Source organism: Barbus barbus, assembly GCF_936440315.1.
Source record: "Barbus barbus genome assembly, chromosome: 50".
Classification (NCBI taxonomy): Eukaryota; Metazoa; Chordata; class Actinopteri; order Cypriniformes; family Cyprinidae; genus Barbus; species Barbus barbus.
The window spans coordinates 6852958-6871920 of NC_136728.1; the positions used below are offsets into that span (position 1 = coordinate 6852958).

At 36.1% G+C, this 18963-nt stretch overlaps 1 protein-coding gene across 1 annotated transcript; it reads left to right on the forward strand.

The window, feature by feature from the left end:
- The first annotated feature begins 3233 nt into the window (after positions 1–3233).
- sigirr (single immunoglobulin and toll-interleukin 1 receptor (TIR) domain) lies at positions 3234–12183 on the forward strand. Its single transcript, XM_079414063.1, has 9 exons — positions 3234–3473; positions 6925–7126; positions 8546–8673; positions 8781–8921; positions 9006–9149; positions 9313–9415; positions 10411–10561; positions 10642–10819; positions 11172–12183. The coding sequence occupies exons 1-9, from the start codon at positions 3422–3424 to the stop codon at positions 11342–11344; spliced, it is 1272 nt and encodes a 423-aa protein (XP_079270189.1). The 5' UTR covers positions 3234–3421; the 3' UTR covers positions 11345–12183.
- Positions 12184–18963: the final 6780 nt, after the last annotated feature.

An 18963-nucleotide genomic window follows, 5' to 3' on the forward strand; every position in this document is an offset into this window, starting at 1 on the left:
GAAAATTAAGTCATGATAATGACAAAACAACTTTCGTTATGTCGAGATCACGAGAAAATTAAGTCATGATAACGAGAAAACAACTTTCGTTATGTCGAGATCACGAGAAAATTAAGTCATGATAATGACAAAACAACTTTCGTTATGTCGAGATCACGAGAAAATTAAGTCATGATAACGAGAAAACAACTTTCGTTATGTCGAGATCACGAGAAAATTAAGTCATGATAACGAGAAAACAACTTTCGTTATGTCGAGATCACGAGAAAATTAAGTCATGATAATGAGAAAACAACTTTCGTTATGTCGAGATCACGAGAAAACAACTTTCGTTATGTCGAGATCATGAGAAAATTAAGTCATGATAACGAGAAAACAACTTTCGTTATGTCGAGATCACGAGAAAATTAAGTCATGATAACGAGAAAACAACTTTCGTTATGTCGAGATCACGAGAAAATTAAGTCATGATAACGAGAAAACAACTTTCGTTATGTCGAGATCACGAGAAAATTAAGTCATGGTAACGAGAAAACAACTTTCGTTATGTCGAGATCACGAGAAAATTAAGTCATGATAACGAGAAAACAACTTTCGTTATGTAGAGATCACGAGAAAATTAAGTCATGATAACGAGAAAACAACTTTCGTTATGTCGAGATCACGAGAAAATTAAGTCATGATAATGACAAAACAACTTTCGTTATGTCGAGATCACGAGAAAACAACTTTCGTTATGTCGAGATCACGAGAAAACAACTTTCGTTATGTCGAGATCATGAGAAAATTAAGTCATGATAACGACAAAACAACTTTCGTTATGTCGAGATCACGAGAAAACAAGACAGAAAAATTATAATAATGCATGGCCGCTTAGAACTTCCGTAGGAATCAGATTCATCCGGACTGAACTCAACCAACTGAGACTTTTATTTTTTTAACTAAACAGTACAGACATCAAACAATTAAGACAATACAATTATAAACAAAGACAAAATAAAAGAAAGAGAAAAATAGAGGAGATATAGGCCTACAGATTTGTTGCCAGGATAAAAAACTTAACCTTAATATAGGCCTTCAATTAGGCTACATCTCAAGGATGAATATAAAGATACAGTTTTCAATGCTTTCAGATTAACAGATCTAGTTTCCATATTCTTGTCCAAGTCCACTTTTAAATCGGATTTATAATTTCTATACAAGGCGATGTTAACTGACTGTTTCTCTTGTTGTACATCCTCACAGACCACATATCTGCCGATGCTTCATTCTACACAGGATGAGTAACTTCTAGTTTGTGGTAATGGACACATATGCATCATTTTTGAACGTTGCGGCGCGTTTCGCAGTTGTTGCCGCGTCGCGCACCAATCGTGCCAGTTAAGAATAGTCTAGTTCAGTGGTTCTCAAAGTGTGGTACTAGTGGTACGTGACCTTTCTCTAGTGGTACGTGACCTTTCTCTAGTGGTACGTGACCTTTCTCTAGTGGTACGTGGCCTTTCTCTAGTGATACGTGACCTTTCTCTAGTGGTATGTGACCTTTCTCTAGTGGTACGTGACATTTCTCTAGTGGTACGTGACCTTTCTCTAGTGATACGTGAACTAGTGATACGTGACCTTTCTCTAGTGATACGTGACCTTTCTCTAGTGGTATGTGACCTTTCTCTAGTGGTACGTGACCTTTCTCTAGTGGTACGTGACCTTTCTCTAGTGATACGTGAACTAGTGATACGTGACCTTTCTCTAGTGATATGTGACCTTTCTCTAGTGGTATGTGACCTTTCTCTAGTGGTACGTGACCTTTCTCTAGTGGTACGTGACCTTTCTCTAGTGATACGTGAACTAGTGATACGTGACCTTTCTCTAGTGATACGTGACCTTTCTCTAGTGGTACGTGACCTTTCTCTAGTGGTACGTGACCTTTCTCTAGTGATACGTGAACTAGTGATACGTGACCTTTCTCTAATGGTACGTGACCTTTCTCTAGTGATACGTGAACTAGTGATACGTGACCTTTCTCTAGTGGTACGTGACCTTTCTCTAGTGATACGTGACCTTTCTCTAGTGATACGTGACCTTTCTCTAGTGATACGTGAACTAGTGATACGTGACCTTTCTCTGGTGGTACGTGACCTTTCTCTAGTGATACGTGACCTTTCTCTAGTGGTACGTGACCTTTCTCTAGTGATACGTGAACTAGTAATATGTGACCTTTCTCTAGTGGTACGTGACCTTTCTCTAGTGATACGTGAACTAGTGGTACGTGACCTTTCTCTAGTGATACGTGAACTAGTGATATGTGACCTTTCTCTGGTGGTACGTGACCTTTCTCTAGTGGTACGCCTTTCTCTAGTGATACGTGACCTTTCTCTAGTGGTACGTGACCTTTCTCTAGTGATACGTGACCTTTCTCTAGTGATACGTGACCTTTCTCTAGTGGTACGTGACCTTTCTCTAGTGATACGTGCCCTTTCTCTAAAAATAGAAAAAAAAAATAGAAACATTTCATTCGTGATGCCTCTGCCTATTAATTAAGCGGATATTCCATTCATAACAACCACAGAGTCTCAACTGAAGAAAATAATAATAATAATAATTAAGCTGCCCTTTTAAGTGCTCACGTGGCCTGATTGTAGTTACTTGCAGCTACACATACAGCCTGTTATTATTATTATTTTAAACTTTATTTATTTAAAAGTGAAATAAAAACTGTACTGTACTTAAATAAAGATTAAATGAAAATGTATTGTAGCTACTTAAAAGTGAAATACAAAGTTACTGTACTTAAATATTAAGTACAATTCATCTTCATGTAATCTTTATTTAAGTACAGTTTTTTAACATTGAAGTACAGTACAGTTTTTATTTCACTTTTAGGTGCAATATATTTTAATTTAATAATGAAGTTTTTTATTTACCTGGAAGTAAGCACGGTGCAGTGTTAATGTTCAAACAGTATTTACAATGTTTTAATTGGCTGACAATACTAAATATTCTTATTAGGAATAAAATTGACTGTTCTTTTGTTTGTTTTTTGTACTGTGCATAGTGCTATACTGTATTTTAATGTCGGTCATAATGGTGGTACTTGGAAAGCCAAATATTTTCTGAGGTGGTACTTGGTGTAAAAAGTTTTAAGCACTGGTCTAGTTAAAGCTAGGCTACTCACCTCACAGCGCGCGCCCGGTGCAGCTGTATTTCACACGAGACGCGTCTGTTTACCTGTTCGGTTCAGACACGCGCGCAGGTGAGCAGGACCACGTGACCCTGTATTCCCAGTACAGTGACAGACTCGCTTTAACCTTCCGCGTTTACATACAGCTGGTCAGCGAGACATGTCACCTCCAGTCTCTGTTTGAGTTTGTTAACTTAAAGACACAAGCTGTTTTACTCGAATGAAAGGATTTATGAGAGGATTGCGATGTGGCTTTGTCTTCTCTATCTGACATGTCTCGCGTTTACTCAGTCTGCGGGTAAGTATCTATCTATCTATCTATCTATCTATCTATCTATCTATCTATCTATCTATCTATCTATCTATATCTATCTATCTATCTATCTATCTATCTATCTATCTATCTATCTATCTATCTATCTATCTATCTATCTAATGGAGTTGACCATTTTTAGTATAGTGAATATTAGTGTTTTTCAATTTCTGTGTAGACAAACTGTAAAGCATTTTCTACAAAATTGTGTTTTTATTTTTGCATTGACCTTTTGTGGGGCATGTTGTCACGTACTATGGGGTATGCTGTGACAATGGAAACAGCCTATTATATGTTTTTCATGGAAATTTAAAAGTAAAACAATGGTGAAACAGTACAATACAATTGCACAAATAAAGTGATGAACATTTAAAACATGTGACAACTTGCCCTGTTTGAACATTTGAAAACTCCTCTCCTACATGGTTCAGCCTTTATCACTGTAGTTTTATTGTTTCACATGTTTACATAACAAATATATGATGATGGCCTGATGACCCCTTACATTGAAGCTGTTTTTCCGGTTAATATTGTTCATCCCATCCATGGAAGCATGAATTCAGCACCTTGTTTGTCTACCAGGATAAATCCCTCTCAACCTGTAATGGGAACTTTGTACCTGGTAACAGCCTGTTTAGCTCAGCTGCTCCTGATTAATGATTGAATGAAGTTACTGGCTGCAGTGCAGAACAACGATCTTACTTAAACATGTGGTGCAGTAGTGACTATTCAGTGCTGACAGATCAAAGATATTAAAAATAGCTGTAATTACCCTTAAACAGTTGTGATTAGTGTTAAAACCCATGGGATAGGTTATATTGTAATACTGTCAAATCCTATCAAATGCATTCATATAGCATAAAGCATTTGGCAAACATTTTGTCATGATGATACACATATCACACTTCCGCCTATATGAGGTTTCAGCATGTTGCCATTTTTTTGCGTATGTAAAGCATCTGTGATAGATCATGTGATTGACATACATGGGTTAAAGTGGCCATAAAGTGAGCAATGCAGTGTAAACATGTTCTGGAACAAGAGTATGTTCTGCTACGGTCAATATTTGCTTAGATAACATTGTTTTTCTTCTTCTGCCAGTCTTTTCCTGCCTCTGAATCCTTGGTATTGGCATTAATATTTTAGCTGACGTATTTATCCAAAGGCACTTACAGTACCGTATTTTCTAGATATTTATTTATCACTGTGTGCATTGCCTGGGAATTGAATCTTTGACATTTCCAGGAAATACTTGCTATTGTTTCTTCCTACTTGCTTTGAATACATGCAAATTTAGTTCTGTATTTTCAGTTTCATGCTTGGAAACTTTATATCTATCTGGATATCGAAGATATGAGCTGTTAAATGTCAGCTTTAAGAACTGGTTGATTATTTTATAATGGATATACAGTTAATCTGACTTCATGTCATAGATTGCCCACTAAAACAGTTTTATTAGATTCCTCGGCCTGAATAACAGTACTTTACATGAGTACACAAATGCAAGCACACATACTTAACCTACTAAACCTAGTACACTAGTAAATTGGGATTCAGCACCGATAATCTTATGACCGATAACCGATAAATGACCGATATTAAAATTCTATACTATTTTGTCTAAATGAATTTAAAATAAAACACATAAACTAAAATTTTAAGTTGATAGTCATCACAAAATTATAATGTACAGTATGAAAAAGGCACGGCCAAGAGATTATACACAATGGACCATTTTTGTCTGCAAAATTTCAGTGAAATTTCTGTAATGTGATTGCACGTTTTTCAATTATCTTAAAGTTATAAATTAAAGTTAAAACTTTAATTGAACAGTAGATGACGGCAAAGGTATTCTAAATATCAAGTGTGTACAATTACATACCTGATATTGACCAATACTGTAAAATAAAATAAAAAAATTACCCGATTACTGATAACATACTGGATATTGTAAATCCATTCTACTAAACCTGAGGACTCAAGCGGCAAACTGTTGGCTTTTTCAATGTAGAGTAAAGCCCAAGGTACATTTCAGTTTTTACGCAATGCTTAGCGTACAAGTAACGCTAAACACGTAACCTTTCAAATTGTACTTATGGTTTAATAAAATAGTAATAAATATACGTTTAATAGCGTGTGCAAACACAGGTGCTCGACACTAGATAGGTTCCTTGTTCAATGTTTGCGTTATTTCTCTTGCAATGTTATGAGTAATAAAAATACTTTGTACTCGTTGCGTTTATCTCGGAACCCCCTCAAAACAAACAACACGAGTGTCTATTTTTTTTGTATCTCCAGTAGTTTGATGTTGTTCGGCCTCTTCCTTTTCTTTTTCGACTGTGAAAAAAATTGGCTTGGACCAGTGTCGCCATCTTGTGGATGAATTTATTACCGATAAAAAATTCAAAGTGCTGTGTGAGCTGAGCATACAGAGTATGTGTGGTTAGAAAAATCTGGCTTTGCATGTACAGTACCCAAGTACAATTCTGATGATGAAATTTATTTCATGTGCTGTAGCGATATTCTAGTGTACACATAAAAATATATGTATGGTATAAGTATACTTTAAGGTCATATGTATACTTCTCAGCCCTATTGTTACATATGATTTCGAAATCACATTTGATCACTTGTTGCTTGTCGTTTATGCCCCAGCTGACCTGCAGAGTCACTGGATTTGTTATTAAACCACTCATTAGGGAGGGTCTGGGCCATTTCTTCCCTCACTTCCCTTTTCCAAGGCATTTCTTGGAAATGTGTTTTCTATCACATCACATAGAAACAAATTAACAACTGTTTTACCTCAAATCCTCAGAGATCATGTGTACAGTGGACTGCAGAAGAAGTGCTTGTCAAAGGTCAAACCAACTGTCCTTACCTGATTATCTTGGGTATGACCACTACAAGCAGTCCCACAGTTTGTTGGTTGAAGGATTGGTTGGTTGAAACTCTGCCCATATTGGAGTTTCCCAACCACGTTCCCCGGAATCTACATGTACAATATTTATGTTGGCAGTGATGACTATTAATGGACTGCTTAATGGACATGTCACCAGCCAAGCTTTCAAATGAACCTTCATAATGAATGACCATTATATTAACTTTTTATGAACCCATTTCCATTTTATAGCATAAAATGACATATCCATGTTGGCAGATGTTTTCATGGGAATATGAAGCAGTGCTGATGAGAAACATCCTCACCTGTGGGTCAGAATAGAGTTTCACTCATCTCTCCTGAGATAAGATATCTTCCACAAGACTCGAGCATGGTTACGCCAAATAAAGAATTCATTGTTTTTAGCTGAGCGCCATTCATGTGTGCACATCTACCTGTATAAAGAATCTAGCAGTTTACTTGGCACAAAGTGAAGTTTTATCCATTGTAACACACTGATACTGACTTATTTCTTGTTTTTTCCCTCTCAAAACAAAGATCCGCTTTGTAGCAGCGTTCCAGAGTTCAAACATGATCAAACTCAGTCAGTTTCGGTGACGCTTGGCCACAGCGTGGTCCTCACCTGCACAGCCTCCATAGGTTTAAACCACACCGATTCAGACTGCAAAGACCACCTGGAGTGGATAAAAGATGGCACACCGCTTACCAACCTCACCTACTCTGAAAATGTAAAAGACTGGTGGGTATATTATGCAATACAGTACCAAATACTGAAAATATAAAAAATATTGAAGTGAAAACACGTGAAAGATATTTAGTAACTTTAGTGTGAAATTAATCACTATGGTTGTGTTCTAAATAGTAGCGAACTGCATACTGTGCAGTAAACTATGGCAGCCTGTTTGCATCAGAGAATAAAAAAAAAAGGCAATTGCGACTTAATTTGCGAGTTTATATCTGCCTTTTTTTCTTTTAATTCTGAGAATTACAAGATATAAACAGAATTGCAATATATAAAATAGTAATTGCAAGTAAAAAAATAGAATTGTAAGAAAAAGTCGCAATTACCTTTTTATTTTTATTTTATTTTTGCGGGGGGTTTTCTGAATTGCGAGACAAACTCAGAATTCATAAAAAAATGTCAGATTTGAGATTTCAACATGCAATTTTGAGAAAAAAAGTTTAAATTGCAAGATACAAAGTCAGAATTGTGAGATGTCAATATCTCAATAAAAACAAAAGTCAATATCTCAACAAAAGTTAATATCTCACAGTTTAAAATTTTTGAGAGTTAAAAGTTTAAATTTCACTATTTTGAGTTGATTTGAGTTTATATCCTCTAAACTTTTTCTTAGAATTGTGAGAAACAAAGTCTGAATTGTAATATATAAAATTAACAACTGCAAGGAACAAAAATTGGATTGTGAGATTTTTTTTTTTTCTTATTTATTTCAGCAGAAGCCACCTATGTTTGTTGGAAATAAAAAATGGCTTGTTTTAAATTCATTTTTAACCAAATTTTCTGTAAAGGAGTTCCTTTTCACCATTTAATTAAATAATCAGTGGTTCCACTTTATATTAGGTGGCCTTAACTACTATGTACTTACATCAAAAAATAAGTACAACGTACTTATTGTGTTCATATTGTATTGCAAAACACTTTAGCTGCTAATGAGGTGGGATAGGGGTAATTATTTAGAAAGAAGAAATTCTTTACAGATGTAATTACATGCAGATTTTTTAAAAATATAAGTACAATGTAAAAATATGTGTGTACACAATAAGTGCATTGTATCAAATGATAAATTCAAATGTGAGTACATAGTAGTTAAGGCCGCCTTATATAAAGTGGGACCTAATCAGTTAAGAAGACGACGTTATACATTTAAGCTGGGCTGAGGTGATTTCTGGTTCATTTAAGTCAAGCAGATTGCATTGTGGGACATACTGTATGCACCTCACAGTGTTGTACGTTATATAGCATATTTTGGCATTGTACATCATCACTTTTCTCTGTTTTGTACACTTACTAGGGAAATACTATGAGTGATATGCTAGTATGCTATTTTGAACACAGCCGATACTAATGCTTGAAAAATGAAACAAATTAGCTAGTTTTAGTCAAAATATTGTTCAATATTCCTCACTCTAATAACAGGTACCCTGATGAGGGTCACATCATTAAGAGCAGTAACTTAACACTGACCCTGACAGATCAGGCTGATTTTGGTGTGTATTTCTGCGTGGTGAGGAACAGCACAGCGCAATTCAATGTAAAGGAATACAGTAAGAAACAAATGATTTACTTCAGTTTAGTTAATATTGTCTACTTCAATATTATATAATACATTCTCATTCAATCATCCATTTATCCTCACAAATGCTCTAAACAGAATCCCCAAGTCACACCGGGGCAGTGGTGGCGTCAGTGGTCCTGCTGCTTGTGCTCGCTCTGGCAGCGCTGGTCTATTCCAAGTGCCGACTCAACTTTAAACTGTGGTATAGGAACATTTACGGAGAGTATGAACTCAATGGTTAGTCTGCATTCTGTATGTTAAAGTCCTTTATCATCTGCAGTAACATATTACATTTCATGATGATTTTTTGCTATTTCTCAGATGGCAAAATGTATGACGCCTACATCTCATATTTCAACAATGAGAATGACAGGAAATTTGTCAACTTTATCCTGAAACCTCATTTGGAGAACAAGTATAGTCATAAACTGCTGCTCAACGACACAAACATCCTTCCTGGAGCCGGTAAATCTCCCAAATTATATTATATGATATCTATAAAAATAAACAGTGCATACTATTCATGCAGAAAGGTATAAGTTAGACAAGCTTGTATTAGAGATTATAAAGAAATAAACCTAGAAAATTTGAAAGCAGATGATTTATATTGTGTGTGTGTCATCCTCAGAGCCGTCTGCTGAGCTGCTGATGAACATTAGCCGCTGTCGCCGGCTGATTGTTGTTCTCTCTCAGTCGTACCTGGAGCAGGAGTGGTGCACGACCAACTTTAGGTAACATCTACAGTGTATTTGCATTACTTTGCATTGTTTATACTGTCTCGCACTCCACCCTGCTTTTACAGTACCATGATTCAGTGGCCATGACTAAAAAGACACATTTTACAATGTGCTGTTGATTTATATGAAAGTGAAAGTGAAAAAGTGAAGTGAAAGTGCTCCGGGTGTGTGTTCACGGTGTGTGTGTGTGTTCACTGCTGTGTGTGTGCACTTTGGATGGGTTAAATGCAGAGCACAAATTCTGAGTATGGGTCACCATACTTGGCCGTATGTCACGCCACTTTCACTTTTAATATTTTTTGTCTATTTGAATATATCTTAAAATGTTATTTATTCCTGTGATGGTAAAGCCGAATTATCAGCATCATCACTCCGGTCATTAATGTCACAGAAATCTTTCTAATATTCTGATTTTCTGCTTAAGAAACATTTATTATTATTATTATTATTATTATCGGTTTTGAAAATAGTTGTGCTGCTTCATATTTTTGTGGAACCCGTGATACATTTATTTCAGGATTCTTCTTTGATCAATTTAATGAATTTAATTTCAAAACAAACTAGTAAATCACATTAAAATTAATCCTTTTTTAAATAATAAATATATTATTGTATTCTTTTTATAATACATAAATATCTTATTGTGCATAATTAGTGTAAAGAAATATGATTTGTGATGAAAATCTTTCACAATATTTTCATTATGAAACAATCTTTTAACAAAATATAAAAACTTTCTCTGACTCTGATAACTTTTCTCTTCTGTTGATGTAACCAAAGCCATGTGGGCGGGAAGAATAATATTGACCTAACATGTTCTCACACTTTTATGATCAAATCAGATATTATAGTAAAATTAGACCCCACCCTACATTATTATTATATTTTCTTCTTAGATATTTTTAAAATATATTTTCATAGTACATCAGTACATTTCAAAAGATTAAGAAACATATGCGCTTTAATGTTAGATGCTGTTTCATGTTCAGGCAGGGTCTGTGGCACTTAATGGAGCTGTCGAGGAAGCCCATCTTCATCATATTTCAGACGCAGCAGAAGCAAATGAGCCAGGACATCAGTCATCAGCTGAGACAACACCAGCCCCGAATCACGACCCTCACTTGGGGTGCACACTCCATGGTCAGATCCTCACAGTGCTCAATACATCTGAGCAATTTAGGGTTAAAAAAAGTTTAATCATTCTCATTCCCTTCCCACAGACCCCTTCTTCAGGTTTCTGGAAGGAGCTGGCACTGGCGATGCCGCGCAAGGTGACGTTTCACGGGGAATCTGCCGGCGATCCGCAGACTCTGCTGCAGGGCGATAAAGATCCCATGCTCGCACAGCAGCCCGATTACCTGGACTGCAGGCTGGACCCCGATCCCGCAGGAGACCTGGGTACAAAACATGCTTCTTCAGTTTATCTTCATTCCCATAGAATCGTGCGTTGAAACTGACGCGCGTTTACACTGAAACAAATTACACTTTTTGGTTGCAAACAGATTATTTTAGCTACATTCAAATAAAAAAAAATATGGTTATATAATATAGCTAAAATAAATTGCAACCACTTACCTTAAAAAAATTGAGTAAATTCAACAAATCAGTTTTTCAATGTACGAGAGTGCCACGACGAAGATCTTATTTTTTGACCTTATAAATACTAGCAGCTGCTGCAAATTGCATATTTTGTAGCTTACCTATAAATTATAACATTTAATTGTAAATATAAAATGTGTTTCCTTCACAGGTTTGCGTTTTCCCATCTACAAGACCCTTTCCTCCAGAGCTCCGGTGCTTCCTGCAGGTCTGTGTGTGCCGGCTGAACCCAAACCCCCAGAGATAGACGTGTCTGACCTCGGCTTGAGGAACTATGCCGCACGCACTGACTTTTATTGCCTGGTCACCGAGGATGATATCTGAGACACACTACAAGTCACTTTTAGCCCATTGATTTCTTGTTAGTCACTGTTTTCGTTTGTGCTTATCTACACCTGTACGATTATGCATGCACAATTCTTTATACATTTATGCAAAATGTTTTATAACATCTGTATATATTTTAATAAAGTTGTGGGGTCCACGTAAATGCGTTTGTGCCTCCTTAGTAGTAGGCGAAAAACACTATGTGTTCATATGGAAAAAGCATATTTCGTATATGAAAAAGCATTGTGTGGCCATCAGTAATACTCACACTGAAAAGACAAGAGGCATAGGTCATGTGATATAAATGATAAACTGTATCTAATTCATGAATAATCTTCATCTGAACGGCAAAGTGGCTTTAATGTGGAATTGAAGGGACACAATCCCTCCTCTTCCCAGCTACAGCTTTACCCATACACTACATTATCTCACTGTACAGAAGGGTGTTATACACTTTTGTAAACAATGTAGTTTGGATTTTAATTTTTATAGCAGACCAAAGAGTAAGATATGCCCAACATAACTATGAGACTGCAGTTACAGTCAGCTCATTGTTTCAATTGAAGATTGTTGAAATAAAAAGCAAAATAACCTAAATATACCTCAATTTTTTATTTTCTGTCAGAGATCTGGACTCATTTTTAAATGGCATGCAAATTCAGTCAGAATAAACTAGTTAGTATTAGTGTGAAATTGTGTCATTGTTTTCAGTCTTTCAATACATCCTCATGTTAATACAATACAATCTGAGCACATATCTGCATTCTTATGAAACAACAGTGGGGACTTGTGTATTGTGGAAGAATCACTCTTTATTAAAAAATATTTTTACATTGTTTATTTGTTGTTTGTTTTATTGCTATAATATGATACTGGATATGGCACTGGAGCTGGAGCTGGATGATGAGGCTCATCATTGTTGCTCATTGTGGTCATCAAAATAACCAAATCATAGGAGTCATTTGCACGTGATTCGGACTACGCTGACTGATCTGTATGTTTTTGAATCACTATAACGAAGTAGCTCATAAGAGTCATTTGCTTGTGAATCGGACACTGGTTGCATGTTGTTTGTTATTTCGTTATACAGAGGTTAAGTTTTTTGATTAAATAGTTGATTTGGTTAGGTTAGGAAACTTAAAGTTAAGGATTCATCAGACTATTCTAAACTAGTAACTCCTAAGGTCAATAGTTTTTTTTTCTTTTGAATGATTTAATAACTAGATCTATTTATATGCTCGGGAATGCAACTACTGACTACAGCAAGACAACGTAAAGATGCATCTTTCCATTACTTGATAGTACACAGTCTTTTATCACAGTATATTCAATTTAGACTGCAATGCCTCATTCACGACATAAGTTAAATATGATTCCTTTTGAATAAGTATTGCTGGTTATGAACGGCACTTCAAATAAGCAGATATTGACAGAAACTCAAGGCAGTCTTACAGTGCCTTAAACCCCCAGTGAGCAAGCCAAAGACGACAGTGGCAAGGCAAAACTCCCTACGAAATTAAATGCAGGAAGAAACCTTGGGAGGAACCAAGAGTCAGCAGGGGGGACCATCCTCTTCTGGCCGGTACATATAAAATACCGCCTATTTGATTTTTAACATTTAAGGCTTAATGATAATTAAGAAAATAACCCAATTCTATAATGGCTGAGACCAACTTGTACTCTTTAACTCTTACCTGTATTTAACAGGAATTATCTGTGCTCTACAACTCTTACCTTTATTTCACAGGACGTACCTGTACTCTACAACTCTTACTTATAATTGACAGGACTTACTTGTATTCTATAACTCTTACTTATAATTGACAGGACTTACTTGTATTCTATAACCCTTACCTGTATTTAACAGGACTTCCCTGTACTCTACAACTCTTCCCTGTACTCTACAACCCTGCACTGAGGGGCACCTGTGGCCACGGCGCTGAGGGGCGCCTGTACTACGGCCGCGGCGCTGAGAGATGTCTGGACTGTGGCAATGAGGGGGACAGGACAGGTAACTGTGACATGGATTCAAGAACACACTACATTGCTAACAGACAGACATACAACTACTACCACATCAACTTACTATGCTGATTTTACAAAGTTGAGGCAAAGTTTGACTATTACACCTGGTTTTGTTGGGAATAATAGGATATTTTAACATCAACAGTAAAATGTAGAAATTATGTGCACTATGCAACATTACGTGCATTTATACTCATTTTTCCTCAACTGGGAAATGACATATACTTCCGGTTAGTAAAAAATGAATGTGCTGTTTGAGAGGATAAGACCCTTCTATTACTCGGAAAGCAGAAGACATAGTACTTCCTATAAGAGCACAGTGTATAGAACGTCATTAGGGACACAACAAGAGACTTCGGGGCAGTGGCCATGACATACGCTGCTTAATGACAGAGCTTACTTCATGATCATTAAAAAAGTATGTTAAATAAATTATGCAAATGAATGAAATCTGGACATACTACTGTATATTACTGTTATGTGAGCTATGGTGTGGGTCACATCGCTTCACTGCAATTATCTCCACAGAATCATGTCAGAGGTAGGAGGTCATCTGCGTACTTTTAATTTTATGAATGCTGTGAATACTAACATACAACTAATTTCACATATTCTTGGCCTTACATTGAGAAATTTATAGGTCAGTGCTTGTCAGATTTGTCCTGCGAACCCACAACTGCACATTATGTGTCTCTGTTTTTGGACAAACTCAGTTCAGATCTTACAGTGTCTACAAATGAAATGATGAGATGAATTAGGTGTGTAAATTGAGAGAGACAAACAAAATGTGTAGTGGTGGGGGCTCCAGGACAGGTTTGGGAAGCACTGATGTAGGTGAAAATGGTGGTCCGGCATCCTTTGAGGTTAAACTTAAATGCCTATTGAGGCTACCTTTCGCTATACTGTCCTGTGCTCTTCAACACTTACCACCTACCTGTACAGTTACATATACTACACAAACCTTACCTGTACTATACAACAATTACATATACTCTACAACACATACCTGTACTACAACCCTTTGTGCCAAATTTCACGAGAGAAGTGTCAAACAAATCAAAAATCACATTTTGCAATGCAAAATCGCAAAGAATTTAGGTTTTTCACCTACTACCATACATAATAATGTGAAAAGATTCAGGGAATACAGAGGAATCTCAGTCTGTGTAGGGCAAGGCAGGAAAGCTCAGGTGTATATGCATGACCTTTGAGCCCTCAGATAACATTACATAAGAAACCATCATGCTGCTGTGTTAAATATAGCCACATGGGCTCAGGAGTACTTCTGAGAGCTGCTGTCAATTAACACAGTCTGCCGCTGCATCAAGAATTTCAACTTTCAATTTCAACCTGTTACTCTAGGATAAACCTAAACATCAATTCTATGCATTGATGCTGCCGGGTTCTCTGGGCCAGAGCTCATCTCAAATATTCAAAAGGTCAGTGGAAAGGTGTGGACTCAGATGATTGGACCTCAATTTCAATGTGTTTCTGAGAAAAATGATGTTGAGTTCTCAGTCCCTAAGACTAAAGGGACCATCCAGACTTTCATTAGCGACCGAAGCAAAAGCAAATGTCTGTCATGGTATGGGGGCCCTTACGAAAAATATGTTTATTCAAGTGTGCTATTAGTATACTTCTTTTAAACTTAAATAGGAAAGTATGCTCTTAGTCTACGTTTTATATACTTCTCAGAAATATACTTAAAATGATATTTAAGTATACTTAACATACTTAGAAAAAAATCTAAATATATTTGAGCTATACTTGTGCTCCTACAGTCTGTGTTTTCATTGTTATATGGTAGGGCGCGCTAGTACAGATCTTCCGTACAGAATTTCCAAAAAAAACAGTCACATTCAAAGTGAAGAAGAAACCGAAACAACAGATGTTTCCATGTAATCTAACACGATCATCAGACATAAAACAGCATCAAAACTGTGTAACGTTATAGAATTAAATGTCACCAACAAAGAGGTAATAATGACTGTCAAGCTTTGGGGTGTTGATCGACTACATTTTGATTATCATTCTGAATCCAATTCATAGACTTTTTTCAGCTTTTTGTTCAAAATGTTGTTTATTTATTTATTTAATTTGTGAAACTTACCCACATTAAAGTGTTTAAAAAATAATGCATGAAGCTAGAATAAAATGTTTCTGTTTGCAAGCAATCCTACAACAAAAGAAGGAAAACGTGCAACTTGGTAAATAAATAGGCCTACATCAGAAACCTCTTTTTAATTATGTTGTTGATGTATTCGAAGTTTGCTTTTTTGCTGCAATAACACTTTCATCTTTTTTTTTTCTCTGATAAAGACCCAAAAATATTGGCAAGAAGCCCTGTGTTTGTATCATTATACTGCAAATGTATTTTAATCACAAACCATATAGAATTTCAGTTGGATCATCATGCAATTACAAGCAACAAAAAGGTTTGGATGTGTGTGTTTAGATGAAGTGATCTTAAATGTTTATTAAAAAGCACAAATAGCAATAGTTAATGGTCTAGCTTTGCCTCGGTTGTCATGGAAACAAATATCCATAATAAATGTGATTTGGCTCACACGGAAGCACCAATAACGATCTTATAACGAGCTAACCTCTTATTTAGATAACTTTGAAAGTTAATGCTTCAGACTGTTTTTTTTCACATGCTGTGGAAGAATCACAAACAAAGGAGCGGAATCATTTTCTTGTTGTTGTTGTTAGTGCCGTTGTGAGAGACCGGGGCAGTTATAACACACACCATTCCTCCAATCAGAAGCAGAGTGCGGACTCTTAATCTGCGCATGCGCAGTAGATTCTCTCTCTGCCTGTCAGTAAGGAGCGCAATCATTTCACCTCAGCAGAAGTTTTTAACAAAACACTGATTTTGAGGTATGAAAGTTCCTTTTTGGAAATACAGTATTGTTTTTATTCTGCTGTCTAAAGTTTAAATGACTGCAAATTTGAACGTACATGCATTTTATGATAAAAAATTAACATGACCAGCCTATGCTAATATAGGCGTGGCTAGCTAGCATAGGATTTTTTTTTTATCATGGCTGCAACATGGGGGTCGATTGTTGTAACATTGTGTTACAGTTGCTCCCAAGCCACATGGCCCAGTGTAACACTTCTTGTTTGTCTGCATGTTAGAAGCTACGCAAAGAAAATAAAAAATAACGTAATTTATTTAACAGTTCTCATTGAGTTACCATAACGCATGCGCACGCTTTTCCCAGAACATAATCAATGCTGATTACATTGATTACATTCTGGGGAAAGCAGCGAATGCGTCGTGGTGTTCTCCAAAATGGCAAAAGACGGTAACTTGGGGAGAAGAATTAATTAATACATTTTGTTTTTTTTTTTGTGCACAAAAAGTATTCTCATAGCTTGGCAAAATTGAAGTTGAGAAACGTGTCACATGGACTGTTTCATCAAGGTACTTAACTTACTACGTTTCTGGGTCTAGTTGCAGGTTCAGAGAGCTCTCAGATTTCATCAAAAATATCTTAATTTGTGTTCAGAAGATGAACGAAGGTCTTACAGGTTTGGAACGACATGAGGGTGAGTAATTAATGACAGAATTTTCATTTTTTGGGTGAACTAAGCCTTTAAATTAACCTGGCAATGGCATTGGAAGTGACTGGTTTCATTTTGTTTGCATCCATATCACACTGCGGTCAGGCCTCAGGCCAGCCTCCACTTTGAAAAACACGTCATTCTAGCCGCCACGTTATTTGTGGTGCGCGTCTATACAAGGCGTTGCGGTAATACCGAGTAAAGACTCCGATCAAAGGAAAAGCGATCTCTGGCATTCATTCAGCCAGCTTCTCTGTCAATTATGAATAAATAAATACATTTTAAATAATACAAATGTTTAAAAAAACGGTCTGATAAAATGAAGATTACTTCAAATGTTGAGTAATATTAAATGTAAAATTTCCAAATATATGAAAATAACTTTCAAGAGAGAGACGGGGAGGTTGCCACTTGCTTTTGATTAATAATACACTACTCCAGTCCAGAATGTAATTTGCCCAATGTCAGGACTGTCTGATTTTCTGTTACAAAATAAAAGCCTTCCAAAAACTCATATATTACCAGTTTTGTATTTAAATTCAGATAGCTCTAAAAAGGAAACTCCCTGTTTCCACAGAACAGTTTCAATTCAGATTAATAGTCGCTGTATCCATCATTCTTTAGAGGTCGAGATGAGTTCAAAGCGTCAAGAAACTCTTCACTCCTTTTTTACGAAGAAGTCAAGCAGCGTAAGTTAGCATGTGGGATCCAAATAGTGTTGCACAATGTTGAGTGACTCTGCCTATTGCTCTTGTTGAATAATTAGCAAGTTTTGATACCATTATATGGAGAAATAAAAAGCTGCCTGGACAAACATGCACTTATTTATTTTCAGTGTATTTTTCCGTAACTCTTTTGTAACGTCTTTTATTTTTAACACGTATGTATGTTATCAGAACCCTTCAAATAAGAATAAAGATAATGTTGAACTGAGATTTTACAGCATTGTGACATGTTTAACTCTGCCAAATCTACATGATGTATTTCAATCAAGTGTGCAAGCACTGATCTGATACAGGACCGATCTTCATTTAGGGGTGCTCTGTCATTATTGCACTAATTTGACGTTTTTATGTGTTGTCAAGAATGAACAAGAAACAGTCAGCCTAGGTTTGTTAGAGCAGAATCAGGACGACACACAAGAAAAACAATCGTTTGTAGGATTATATATGGACCGATCATAGAAAACACATAATTAGTCAAATATAGAAAAATAAAAAATAACATTAGTATGATGAACAACTTCTCAGCTATCATTTTTAACTACAGTATGTAATTATTAGCTTGCATATTGGTTGTTCATTAGCACTTAAGCACATATTAATTCTGTATTCTTCATGATCATATTCTGCATCCCATAATCCTAAACTTAACAACTACAACAACTACCTTACAAGCTGTTAATAAGCAGTAAATTAAGAGTTTATTGTCATAGTTAATAGTGAATATGTGTTTATCATTATTACAGCATTGTCTATGATAAGATATTTCTTTTAACATAGACTAATCTATGTTACAGCCATGTACTGTACATACAACACACACAAAATACAATCTGAAATATGTAAACAATAGTACCCTTATAAGGACATCTCTGTAATTTATACTCAAAAAGGTCCACATATAGAGTACCAATATGACCGTAATGTACAACTATGAAACTTTTTGGGGTAAATAAGGTATAAAGATGTCCTTTTAATGGTACTGTCCCAGTAACAAGCTGTTGTATTTCTTTATTTTTTATTTTTTCTCTCTTTCCTTCTGTTTTATAATCATATATAACAATATAATCATAAAGCATATTAAGCAAAAAGGTATGATTAAAAATAAAACCTGTCAATTAGACAAGGGTTAACTGAAAAAAAAGAACAGTTATAACACTAGACATTCCGCCCCCCCCCCCCCCCCCCCCCCCCACTTTTGAAATGATGGCCACGCCCCTGTGTGACGGCAAGTCACTGTCTTAATGAGCGAGGCGTCGCGGCATTCATTCAGTAACGAATCAAAAGGCTGTAGTTATG

Excerpts from the sequence above, each read along its gene's own strand:
- sigirr (XM_079414063.1), top strand. The coding sequence starts at position 3,422 with ATGTGGCTTTGTCTTCTCTATCTGACATGTCTCGCGTTTACTCAGTCT. Across the intron at positions 7,127-8,545 it reads TCTGAAAATGTAAAAGACTG|GTACCCTGATGAGGGTCACA; the intron begins GTGGGTATATTA and ends CTCTAATAACAG. Across the intron at positions 9,150-9,312 it reads AAACATCCTTCCTGGAGCCG|AGCCGTCTGCTGAGCTGCTG; the intron begins GTAAATCTCCCA and ends TGTCATCCTCAG.